Source organism: Fringilla coelebs (genome assembly GCF_963513975.1).
Source record: "Fringilla coelebs genome assembly, chromosome: 19".
Classification (NCBI taxonomy): Eukaryota; Metazoa; Chordata; class Aves; order Passeriformes; family Fringillidae; genus Fringilla; species Fringilla coelebs.
Window position 1 is genome coordinate 9,260,414 of NC_140045.1, and position 12,150 is coordinate 9,272,563.

Below are 12,150 nucleotides of genomic sequence, written 5' to 3' on the forward strand. Positions count from 1 at the left end.
CCAAGAGCTCCAGAGAGCATCATCTTCAACATCGCAGAGGCTTCTCAGCCTGCATGTGTTTGACATGCATAAAGAAATAGGAGACATGGGTTGTTACACAACAATCGGTCAATGAAGTGAGCATGAAAACAGCACTATGCTAGTGACTGTGCACTTGGACAGAGATCAGACTGGGTGTGGGGTCTTCCTCACTGGAGATATTCCAGAATTGTCTGGACACAACCCAGTGCCATGCACTCTGAGATGAGCCTGCTGGAGCAGGGAATTTGGACCTGAGTTTGTGGTCCTTCCAGCTTGACCTATTCGGTGAATCTGTGAATGCTGACTGACCAGCTACATCACTGCACTACACACCTGGAGCCAGCAATACTCCCACCCAGCACTGAATCTGTCCTGACAAGAAAATGAGGCAGATTGTGATGGGGTGCCTGCCATCCATCCATCCATCCATCCATCCATCCATCCATCCATCCATCCATCCATCCATCCATCCATCCATCCATCCATCCCATCCCATCCCATCCCATCCCATCCCATCCCATCCCATCCCATCCCATCCCATCCCATCCCATCCCATCCCATCCCATCCCATCCCCTACAGCCCCGCTCGGAGCAGTCCCCATCCGTCCCGGCCCTCAGGGACGGCGGCTCGGGCGGGGGCGGAGCGGGGCCAGTCCCGCCCCGGCGGGGCCTCGGGAACGGGCGGCGCTTCCGGGGCGAGCGGTGGTGCCTGCCCCGAGCCGGCGGAGACCCGCGGTCCCTCCGTGTCCCCTCCCGTCCCCGGGCGGCGGCTCCGCCGGGGCAGCAGCGGCGGGGCCGGGCGGGGGCTCGGGGCGCGCAGGCGGCGGCGCGGGCAGCCCGGAGGGGCCTCCGGAGCCCCGGCGGGCGGGAGCGGGAGCAGCGCGGCCGCCGCCATGGACGAGGCTGACACGGAGCCGCCGCTCGTGGTGCGGGATGGGCGGGCAGGGCAAGGCCGGGGGCTGCGGGGCCGCGGGCGGTGCGGGGCCGGGGCGGTGCGGGGCCGGGGCGCCGCTGACGGACGCCGTCCCCCCACAGGTGGTGCCGGGCGCGGACCCTTCGGCTCGGCAGCTCTGCTTCGCCTGGGGCCCCGCGGAGGTGCTGGTGTGCGAGACCCTCTTCGGCCGCGCAGGTGGGTCCCGCTCCATGCCCGTCCCGCTCTCCATGCCCGTCCACATTCTGGGGTGAGGGCAGGGCGGGCGCTGCTGCCCGGGCGCTGACGGGCTCTGTTGCAGGTACCGGGGATGGAGCACCGAGCTCTTCCCCCGTCTTCGTGGTCCGGAGGGACCAGGACATTTACATCCACACCCTGCGGAAACTCTTCAACGAGTCGCACGGGATTTTCATGGGGTTGCAGCGGAGCGAGGAGGAGCTGGCGGGGAAGTCTCGGAAGGCGCAGTGAGTGGATGGGGAGAGGGGGAGGCAGCGGCTGCCCCTTCTCCAGCTGGGGACCAGCGCCAAGAGCTGATAAACGCCTCCGGTGAGGCAAGTGCTGTTGGCCAGGCTGCTTTTACCAGCTCTGGAATCAGCAGCGGGGCAGATAGAATGATCACTTTGGGGGGATTTTACAAATCAAAGCTCGGATCCTTCCAATAACTACGCGGGTAGAGTGTGGCACGGTCTCACTGATTCCAGATGGATCCACCCAGGTACTGGGAGTTGCTGCTGTAGAGAAACTTGCAAGGCTATAGGGGGCATAACACTAAAACTCCAACAGCTCCCTCCAACCAAAGTCTTCTTGTGTTTGGCAGATTGGTTCAAGTGAGTAAAAACTACCGGTCAGTGATAAGAGCCTGCATGGAGGACATGCACCAGGCAGCTGGTAAGTTTGTTTTTTTGTTTGTTCTCTTACTGCAGGAAAAGGAAGCACCAGTTGCAATTATGAAAGTAGGATTGTAAAGGTAACTTACTGCAACTGCTGTACAATAGCATGTGTAGGTTTCAGTAATTATCAAGACTCTGTTTCCATGCTGGAGATTTCCAAGTTGGTTTGTAAATCTGGTCACGGACTGGTTTTTTCCCACCGTGTTGTAACTGATTTTCTGGGGACTTGAAGCATTTTCATATCTCATGTGGCAGATATAAGGAAAGCTAACAAAGCTCAGAAGCGGCTGTCAAATGTAAATATGTTGCTCGTTGACTTTCCTTGTTTTTCCTTCAGTTTTGACCCGGGACACTGCCCTGCAAGGCCAGTACAGCACTCAGGTAATCTGCAGTCCTGTCACTGACTGGTGAATTCATCAGGCTGCCACTGTGGCATGAGGCGCTTCAGATTTAACTCTGCCTTGTATATGAGACACAGTTCATGACCAAGGATAAATGGAAAGAAATAGTTAATTCCTGTACTTCTAAAACAATAAAAATGCCCAACACCTCAATTCACTGCCATGTAAACATACTTGCTGTTGTAGATGTGATGTTTTCTTGTCATCCCAAAGCTGACAAGAAAAGTTTCAGACTTGCTGTGTGGTGTTTCACCTCTCAAACTCTCAGATTCCAATCAGCTGCATCTGAGCCTCATAGCAACCTCTGGGTGTTCATGGTGAGCTGCCAGATCCAGGGAGTGTTCTGGGAGGAGCAGAGTGCTCACACCAGTTTTGTCCTAGCAGCTGCAGTGATGTTGCTTCATTGGCTGTTGTTCCTTCCTTTGATGTTTGTATTGAGTCTTAAAAGTGCAGAAAGGCTGAAAATAAGACCAGTTAGGTTGCTCACTGGTGAGAGATTATTGCTGCATTTCATTACACAGTGTCAGTGTTTTCTGACCAAAAAAAAGTATGAGATTTTGGCCTGTGTCTTTTAATTTTTATCTCTGAACTGTCAGTATGATATTTCTCTGTAAGAACTGATTGGTGTGGACAAGAGATGCCTTTGTGTGGTTAAAAACCCAACTGGAATAATGACTAGCTCTGAAACTTGGCCCTGCTTTTCTTCAGGTTTCCATTCTCTCTGCAATGGAGCTGATCTGGAACCTGTGTGAGATTCTGTTTGTGGAAGCAGCTACAGGTGAGTCATGAACTATCCTCATGTAAAGACTGATAGGGGTTTGTTCTTTGCATATTAATTTGTTTAAAATGTATATCATATTCATTGTGTCATAGTTTAATGTTTTAGAGATATGCAGAGTGTCAAAAGCCTTTTAATACCACTTCTGCCTCAGTTAATTGCATTCTTTATATTGAATTATGTCAAGCTATTCAGTTTGCCTTCTTTTCTTCCTCACTCTGATTTAAATTGCTTCTTTGTCAGAAAGATTATGAAGAGAAGGGATATCAAAAGTTGTTGCCAATCTATTTTATTTATAAGCTTAAACATCTCTTTAAACATCAAATGTGTTGATGCCAGTTGACATTTACACAGCTCTGATACAACTCCTTTACCTTTAGGTTACCATTTTTGAAGTCAGTCTGTTTACATTGGCATTTTAAATTAGAAAATAATTTTTGAAGGAAATAATATTATGCAAGCAAATGTGCTACTTACACAGTCCTGGAATTCAGGAGAGATTAACGAGTTATAGATTACGTAATCTAAATTAATCACCTAGTGCCAAATTTCTTCCTCATATCCAGTTAGTAATAATGAAATTATGCTAAAATAAACAGAAATATTCTGTTTGTCTCTTGTCATGACAAGATTTATGATCTGGATCACTCACTTTTTATTTTTTCCAAGTTTGGGTTTTCTACTGGACCGTGTTGCCCCAGGAAAACCTGCCAGAGGCTGGGTGCTCTCAGGGCCTCTTTGCTTAAGGAACTCTGTAATTTGGGGGTGGCAGGTAGAAATCCAGTCAGTAAATCTCATCTAGTGATGTCAAACTGTGACAAAATGTGTGAGAGCAGTTTGGGAACAAACACTGGGAACTGACAGAGGGACATCTGTCTGCACAGCTGGGCCCCTCCTGCTGCGCCTCCTGGACTGGGTGCGGCTCCACGTGTGTGACGTGGACAGCATGGTCCGGGAAGTTCTGAGCAGTGAGAGTCCATCCAAACACAAGCTCTTCTGGAACGTGGTGAGTATCATCACCTGGAAGATTCTTAAATAACAGGAATTCATGTCTGTGCTTTACCTTCCTCTTTCCCGCTGGACACCACGCCTCATTGCTGTCTGCCTGTGTAGGCTTTAGGATGAAGCCATGCTCATTTCCATCCTCATCCTTCATGACCCATAGAGGTCAAGCCTTACACTGTTACTTGAATTAGCAGTAACTACAGTTTAAACATTTTAACTCCACTTGCCTTGCCTGAATTACAGGTTAAAATGCCCCTCTGATCCCTTTCCTGGGTGCTCCATAATCTTGCCCAGTGTGGAGCTCATGGACAGGGGGTTTTTGCAGGTGGATGTCTTTGTGCTCCAAGGCCGGATGGACGAAGCACGGCACCTGCTCTCCAAGGAAGCCAGTGCCAATCCCGCATCCATGAACATGTACAAAATCTTGGATGACTTGATGAAGAAGATGCCTGTGCCCAGTGTATGTACAAAGTGTGTTTTTTCATGTAGTTTGTTGGGAAAAGCTACCTGGTTGTGTCCCCTGTAACAGTTTGTTCCCCTTTGGAACATCTCAGTCTTACTCCTTTACAGTAACAATATTTGTGTTCTTGAATTTCCCAAAGACCCAAAGATTCAGATAAAAGTTTGTTAGGTGACACATCAACGCATAAAGATGACAGGCAGCCTCTTGTTTAGCTTTTTATCAGGAGTGACTGTGAGTTGGTCCCAAAAGCCTGGTGTAATTTGACTTGGTGTTTCCTTTATTCCCTGTATTCCTTTATTCCCTCTGTTCAGCTTGGCAACACCCAGACACTGACAGAGCTGGAGCTGAAGTGGCAGCACTGGCACGAGGAATGTCAGCGGTATCTACAGGATGGAACTTTTGCTTCCAATCCCCACATGGAGTCTATCTGCAAGGTGTGTTTTTGCTGGGAACAAAGGAAACTTTGGACTAAAGTATTGAATCTATCCTTGTGGATTTCAGGAGCCCAGTGTAGCCATAAGTAACTTTAATATGTCTCCTGTCCTCTGTTGATGGTTTGCCAGCCTGGGCAGTTGGGTTTCTCTCCCTGTCCAAGGTCCTCAGGCTGATTTGGAAACTGAGCTGTGACAAAAATCTTCATAATGTAATTTTGAATAAATCCTCACCTTTGCAGAACAGGAGTAATACCTCTGGAGAGCTGGAGTGCAGCTGTGTCCATCACTGAGTGTGCAGCATTCCTGCTGTGTTTTTGTCCCATTAGATCCTGCTGGGAGATGAGGATGCCATTTTGGAGAAGAAGGAGCTCATGACCACTTGGTATCACTTCCTCGTCACCCGGCTCCTGTATTCCCACCCGACGGTGAAGCCGATGGAGCTGCGTTTCTATGCACAGGTAGGAAATAAAATATTCTACTATTCTCCACTGTTTCAAGCACAAAAGGGTTACTACACTGAAAGAAAAACATAGGGAAAAGTCTTGCAGCAACTAGATGCCTGGATGTTGTCTGGAGTTTGTAAAAGGACTGGGAGAGTGATAAAGTTGACAAATAATTGTTGAAGACCCATTTTTGAATGGGTCACTTCTCAGTGTCATAATGTTGCCAGTCTTGTTCCTGCAAATTGTTTTCCCAGTCCCCTATGCTAAAATGAGGAAAATTCCATTTTCTTAATGTGTTCAACCTCTGACCTATTATTTCCTATAAAATAACTGGTACAAATCCAAACAAATGTCTTGCTTCTGCATTTATGTCTTGTCATCTCATTCCACAGTCTAGTATGGACCTGTTCCTGGGTGGAGAGAGCAGCCCTGAGCCTCTAGACATGATTTTAATGGCAGCCTTTGAATTTGAGATGCATCAAGTGATCAAGGAATGCAGGTTGAGTTTTAAGTGTTTCTTAAGGGATTCTCTAGTTCTACAGTATTGCTTCTGTGTATTTGGGGCGGGGGTATGGGTACGGAGCCCCAATCATCCTTGCCAAGAATTTAGCAAAAATATGTGAAGCTGGCAGCAATTAAAAGTATTCTATTAGGTCTGGGACATTGCAGCCAGACCTTGGACTGTAACAGAGCTGTGTATTGGTAAGAAATGCCTGTGGAAAACCTGACACAGTCCCTGGCAGTGTTAGGCTTAGTTTTTTCTTTTGCTTCAAATACAGCATTGTCCTGAGCAACTGGTGGTTTGTGGCTCATCTGACTGACCTGTTGGATCACTGCAAACTCCTGCAATCTCACAATCTCTAGTAAGTATTTATTTGCATTATTTAAATAAAGCTGATTAAGATAGCCCAGAGGGGAAAAAAAAACCCAAAACCAAAAGGAAACATGCAGCAGAAATTGACAGTACAAAATAGTGAAATAGTCATGAGATTTTTCCAGTGAGATGCAAATAATATCTGGATATTTGCTCTCTTTCCCTCCAGTTTTGGTTCAAATATGCGTGAATTTCTCCTGCTGGAGTATGCCTCAGGACTCTTCTCCCATCACAGGTATCACCTTTTGTTTTATTACTTATGGGACAGACTTAGACTGAGGCAGCCAAAACAAATAACTGCATGTTCATGAAGTAAAAGGGCAAAACTTAGAGCAGCCACTGTTAGAATTTCAGCAGAGGTGTCCCTCAGGGTTTGTACAAGATTGGCACATTTCCCATCCTGAATGGAGACAAAAGCTGTCTGTTAGAACTCTTCACACCCCATGACCTGGCCACAGCCTCTCCTGCCACTGTGCAGAGTGCCTTGCACTGAAGCTGCACCAGCTGCACATATTCCAAAGACGTGGCATTCCAAAGTTATGTTACAGGGAACTGGCATGAGGTAGAAAGGAAAAGCCATTTCAGGACTGAATGCAAAGTTAGTCACAGCTAACAGTTATTAATGCAGGCTCAGATTCTCCTTGGGGCTTTACTGTTGTGCTCATTGAAGATTTCTAGGGTTGGAATGGTGGTGATTTCTCCCCTCTCTCAGCCTGTGGCAGCTGGGGGTGGATTACTTTGACCACTGCCCGGAGTACGGCCGCGTGTACCTGGAGCTGCACATCGAGCGCATCCCGCTCAGCACGGAGCAGAAGGCCCTCAAGGTGCTGAGGATCTGTGAGCAGAGGCAGATGCATGAACAAGGTGGTGCATTTTCAGTCTCACTGCTTATCAGTGGTGCAGCTGAACCCACTGACACTGATTCTTGCCCTCCTCTCCGTGTTTCCCCGCAGTGCGCAGCATCTGTAAGATCATGGCCATGAAGGCTCTGCGCAACAACCGCCTGGGCTCGGCCCTGTCCTGGAGCATCCGAGCCAAGGACGCGGCGTTTGCCACCCTCATCTCGGACCGGTGAGGCTGAGCAGCAGCTCCCAGCCTGGGGGGGGACAGCAGCAAGGTGGCTGCTGTGTCAAGGGCCAGGAAAGCTCCCAGTGCTGCAGGTGGGGCCAGGCACCTTCTTCTGGACCAGGAAGCAACAAACTCTTGGGTGCTGTCCCCTGCAGCACCCCCAGCTGTGCCTTCCCTGTCTTGTTTTCCCTCCTGACATCTAGAGACAAAACAGATTGACTCTATCTGAGAGTCCAAGCCCCTTAGACCTTACTTGGATAAACAGTTCTTTTAACAGCTTCTGTCCTCTGCCCTTCACTTGCTGCGACAGAGCTGTTTGATGGGCTGGACAGTGACCCAGGGGGCTGATTTGGGTGGAGGACAGTCCCTACCTGTGCTTTATTCAGCAGATTTTTTATAATCAAGTTCACCTCACCTCTAAACAAACCAGTAGGAGTCACTTAAGCCACCATTTCTACTAAAAATCTCACACTTTCTACTAAAAATTGGTATCATGTCTCTGGCTTTGTATGAGCCTCTCAAAATTCCTGACCTTTTCTGGAGTGGGAGGGTTGTTATCAAAGTGAGGACAATACTGACACTTGGCTCAGGCCTCAGCAAAAACTCTGGCAACTCTTTATGCTTTGTAATCCCCAACAATCCATGTCGTGTGGGTTTGCTAATTGGAAATAGGCAGAGACCAGTCCCTGCATAGTTAGAGTATAATTTTGAAATTGCACTCTGGGTAGGTGGCCAGAAAACACTCTCTCTTCGACACTGGCAAAATGAGTGGCAAGAGATTGCTAATCTGAGGTTTGGGGGGTTTTTTTGTTTGTTATTTGAGGGAGTGGGAATCATTACATTTCCTTCAACAGAAGGATGAAAAAAAAATCACTGGAAGCAGCTCTGCAGAAAGCAGCATAATGGAGGCTGTGACAAAACAGTTGAAAAGCTTTTAGCATTGTTTTTGTTCCTGCTGCTTATCAACTTTTTTACACAGCAGAAAAACAGAGCTTTTGTTATGATCTGAGAGTGTTAGTTATGCATCCACCAGCCTCAGCTTCCTACCTGCCTTCCTTCATTTACTCCTTTTAAAAAATAGATCTCAACTATCACAGAATGCAGAAGAATTAATGAAGTGTCTAATAAATGTATATTATACCAGTTCTTTGGCCGCTTCCAGGGAATGTCTGACAACTTCTGAAACCCTTGGGGAGGCTGATTAGGATGGAACTGAGCTGTCCAGTCAAGTTTTCTGGGAAGGGATTAGGAGGTGCAGAATGGATGTGGATGATGTCCTCCCCTCTAAGCTTTCATTGTGTTCCACTTTCTCCCCAGATTCCTTAAGGACTATTGTGAAAAGGGGTGTTTCTCTGACCTGGACCTCATTGACAATCTGGGCCCGTCCATGCTGCTCAGTGACCGGCTCACATTCCTTGGTGAGAGCTGCCTGCAGTGTCCATACTGGTCTGCTGTGGAGAACTCAATGCAATTACTTGGATTTATGCTTTCTTCCATCTGGCTGGCTCCTGGTTTAGTGATGAGGGGAAAGCAAATGGTGAATGTGGTTTGGGATGCAGCTTGTACCAGGGGTGGCCTCTATCACTGCCTTCACACCAGCTTCCTCCCCTGCTCTGAGCAGGACAGGCCCAAGTCCTGACACTCCAAACTTCTTTCTTTTTCCAGACAGTATCACTAGCTTGAGAGGCTCTGAAATACTAACAAATGCTGCCTTAGAGGGTTCATTGGAAGAGTAATCCATTGGTTTAAGTTATGTTGACCTTATTATAATTTTACCAAGTTCTCCAGTATCTCCAGTGTGTGGGTTCAGTGTGCCAGTCAAGCTCACTGGAACAAGAGCCCTCCCTGTCCTCTCACTGAGCACTTGTGCCATGAGACAGTGAGGGCCTGCAGCTCATTTCCTTCAGGTACCACAGCTTCCTTCTCCTGCCTGGCACAAGGCAGGCTGTGGTAACCTGCCCCTCTGCCTTCAGCTGCTCTTAGCCTTTGATTCATGGACCAAAACAGGAAATTGATTTCTCTGATGCTGTGAGTAGGAATCTCAATTTCAGAGACCAGAATCTGGTAGGAATTTGGAATAGCTGTCAGTATTGGACTGACTCCCCTCTAACTGATGCCACCCTTACGGTGGGGTTAGCATGAGTTTTATCTGTTTCCACTTGGTCCAGCTTGCAAAACTGGAACTGATTTTCCTTCATTAAAGCTGATCCTAAGCTAGGTCTAGAAGCTAAATATTACTTATCAAATTGGTAATACCTCAGCTATGCATGCCCAGCATCCTCTGGTAATTGTCAGCCCCAGAGAAGCCTTTTCCTTTTTGCTGTTTCTAAACAATCCTGAAAATATCTCTGCCTGTTTTTCCCTTAAGGTTTTTAGAACCTTTGGTGTACCCTTGCTGGACAACTTCCCTATATCTCTGCCTTGAGCTCAAGCATTAGTCAAGGTGAATCTGAATGGGAATCATTAACTTCCAGTATTGTGACAGATTAGTGGATACAGAATGAGCCCCACTTCTATCCTCAGCCACTTCTCTCATGCTGGATATTGATCTCACTAATTCTTAACAAATGCAGAACTTTCCTTATTAAAGGACATTCCAGTTTCTATTTAAACAACCAAGAAAGACAGTGCAGCCTTTTAGACCTCCTGATACTCTGTGACCTCAAAAAGGACATTCTCTAAGCCACTGGGGCATTCCTCCCCTGCAGACACTCAGCCTGAGGCAGCAGCAGCCCCTGACCAGTCTGATGCACACCCTGAAGCTCACCCAGAACAGCAGCAGGGTTTGGCTGCCCTTTCAGGAAGGCTCTGTTGTCACCTTCCTTTCATGCTCCAGATTCCCAACCCCCAGAGCAGAGGGGCTGCTTTGGGCTCGTTTTGGTTGAGGATGGTTCTTTGTGGGAGCAGAGGGATGTCCCAAGGCCCAGCTGCTGATGCCGTTTTCGCCGCCCTGTGGCAGGGAAGTACCGGGAGTTCCACCGGCTCTACGGGGAGAAGCGATTCGCGGAGGCGGCGCGGCTGCTGCTGACGCTGATGACGGCTCACATCGCCCCCTGCTCCTTCTGGATGACGCTGCTCACGGACGCGCTCCCGCTGCTGGAGCAGAAGGAGGTGAGGTCCTGCTCACACCGACACAGCCCCCCAGGGGGCCTCTTCTTTTTTCTTGACAAGGGAGCTCAAAGTGGTGACCCTCCTTTCCTGCCAGGAGCTGTCCGTGGCAGTTCCAAGTGTCCCAGCACACAGGGATCCAGCAGGGGATAAATTGACTCTACTTCGGTTCCCTGTTGTTACAGCAGCAGTGGAATTCATCTGCTCTGGTAATTTTAGCACATGCTGCATTCAGCTCCTTTGGGTACTTGGCATGAATGTTGTTCCAGTGCTTCTAAGCACAGTTTTTCCTTCAAGATCCATCAAGAAAAGGATAATTCAGCAATTACAGAGCCAGAGCAGCCACTCTGACTTCATAGCTGACCCTGCTTGGTGCAGGAGGTGGCACTAGAGACCTCCCAAAGTCGCATCCAGCCTGAATTATCCTTGGATCCTGTGATTTCAGGGGTCAGAATGGAGCTGTGGGAGTGTAAAAGCATTCTCTTCAACTGCACTATCTTTTCAGCCTATGTGATGTGTCTAAATTTGATCTTTTTCAGTAAATACTTTGATCTCCACAGGTCATATTTTCAGCAGAGCAGACTTATGAGTTGATGCGATGCCTGGAAGACCTGACAGCAGGGAATCCAGACAAGCAGAAATTCCAGGTAGTCCCAGTTCTGAGGACAATTGGATAATGAAGCGAGGAGGGCCGTGGGAAGGGTCAGGAGGGAAACTCTGCATTTATATTCCTAGTGAGGTCATAAGAGAGGGACAGCCCAAGTCCCAGGGACTGGCACAGTGGGTTCAGGGCAGTCAAATGAAGCACCAACAAGAGACTGAACCCAGCACAGGAGTGTTCCTATTCCTCATGTTCTGATGGCTTGCACCGGACTGTGATGCTTTTCTGAGATAAATAATTGAACGTTATGTGGGCAATGAAGAGCTGAGGTGTTGCCATCCAGCAGCTCTGGCTCTGAGCATTCCAGGCAAGAACAGGGAACTGTTTGCTGCACATGCAAAGCCCCGTAGCATCCAGGGAATGAAAAGGTTTGGCAGTGCTGTCTTGGGTTGAGCTATTAAGTAGGAAATGCGGCTTTTACTCTTCTCAGGAGGTCCCTGTAACAGGTAAATACCTCTCACTGACCTGGATCTTCACTTTCCCAACCCTGAGACAGACAGTGGCCCCAGCTCATTGCTGTGTGCAGTCCCCTAAACCAGGCTCTGCTCCCTTGCAGGATGATGATGTTGAAACAACCAAAGTGGAAATGCTGAGACTTGCCCTTGCCCGGAACCTCGCACGAGTCATCGTCAAAGAAGGCACTGTGGAAGGGTCTTGAAGACTGCAGGGTGTTCCTTTTCCTCTGGGGCTCGCTGTACATAAACTGACTTTTTCTAAGAATAAATGTTTTGTTTTGCAGACTGCTTGGTCATTTGCTCTTGTCTTCCAAAAACAACTTTACACAGGATTTTTTTTTTTTTTTTTTTGCCTTTTCTGAAGGACCTGCATCAAAATGTTATGGCTGCTTGTTCCAGCTTGGTCTGGCAGCCCACCCCTGGTGAAGTGAGCCTCACTACAGCTTTTCCTTGGATTTTATGTTTTCTTTGCCTTTAACACCCAGAACCGAAATGAAGGCCACCTCTTAAACCAGAAGGATTTTAGAAATGGCAACCTCTCTCTTTTTGCTTAGGAAGGTCTTGAGTTGATAGTTTGAGTCTGAGGCTTTCCAAAAGCAGCACTGCACTGCAGAAGCC

The 12,150-nt window shown here is 48.1% G+C and overlaps 1 protein-coding gene across 1 annotated transcript; it reads left to right on the forward strand.

Moving 5' to 3' along the window:
* The first annotated feature begins 741 nt into the window (after positions 1–741).
* On the forward strand, positions 742–12,004 carry NUP85 (nucleoporin 85). Its single transcript, XM_084218249.1, has 19 exons — positions 742–947; positions 1,057–1,150; positions 1,254–1,416; positions 1,770–1,840; positions 2,180–2,223; positions 2,952–3,021; positions 3,906–4,027; positions 4,352–4,486; positions 4,801–4,923; positions 5,250–5,381; positions 5,759–5,865; positions 6,146–6,229; positions 6,410–6,475; positions 6,953–7,104; positions 7,194–7,311; positions 8,626–8,726; positions 10,268–10,419; positions 10,977–11,063; positions 11,634–12,004. Exons 1-19 carry the CDS (start codon positions 915–917, stop codon positions 11,733–11,735), a joined length of 1,956 nt encoding a protein of 651 aa, XP_084074375.1. The 5' UTR covers positions 742–914; the 3' UTR covers positions 11,736–12,004.
* Positions 12,005–12,150: the final 146 nt, after the last annotated feature.

Bases quoted from the DNA above. Each gene is read 5' to 3' on its own strand.
- NUP85 (XM_084218249.1), top strand. From the start codon at position 915: ATGGACGAGGCTGACACGGAGCCGCCGCTCGTG. The intron at 1,151-1,253 runs GTGGGTCCCGCT...GCTCTGTTGCAG, and splicing joins GACCCTCTTCGGCCGCGCAG to GTACCGGGGATGGAGCACCG. The intron at 1,417-1,769 runs GTGAGTGGATGG...TGTGTTTGGCAG, and splicing joins GGGAAGTCTCGGAAGGCGCA to ATTGGTTCAAGTGAGTAAAA.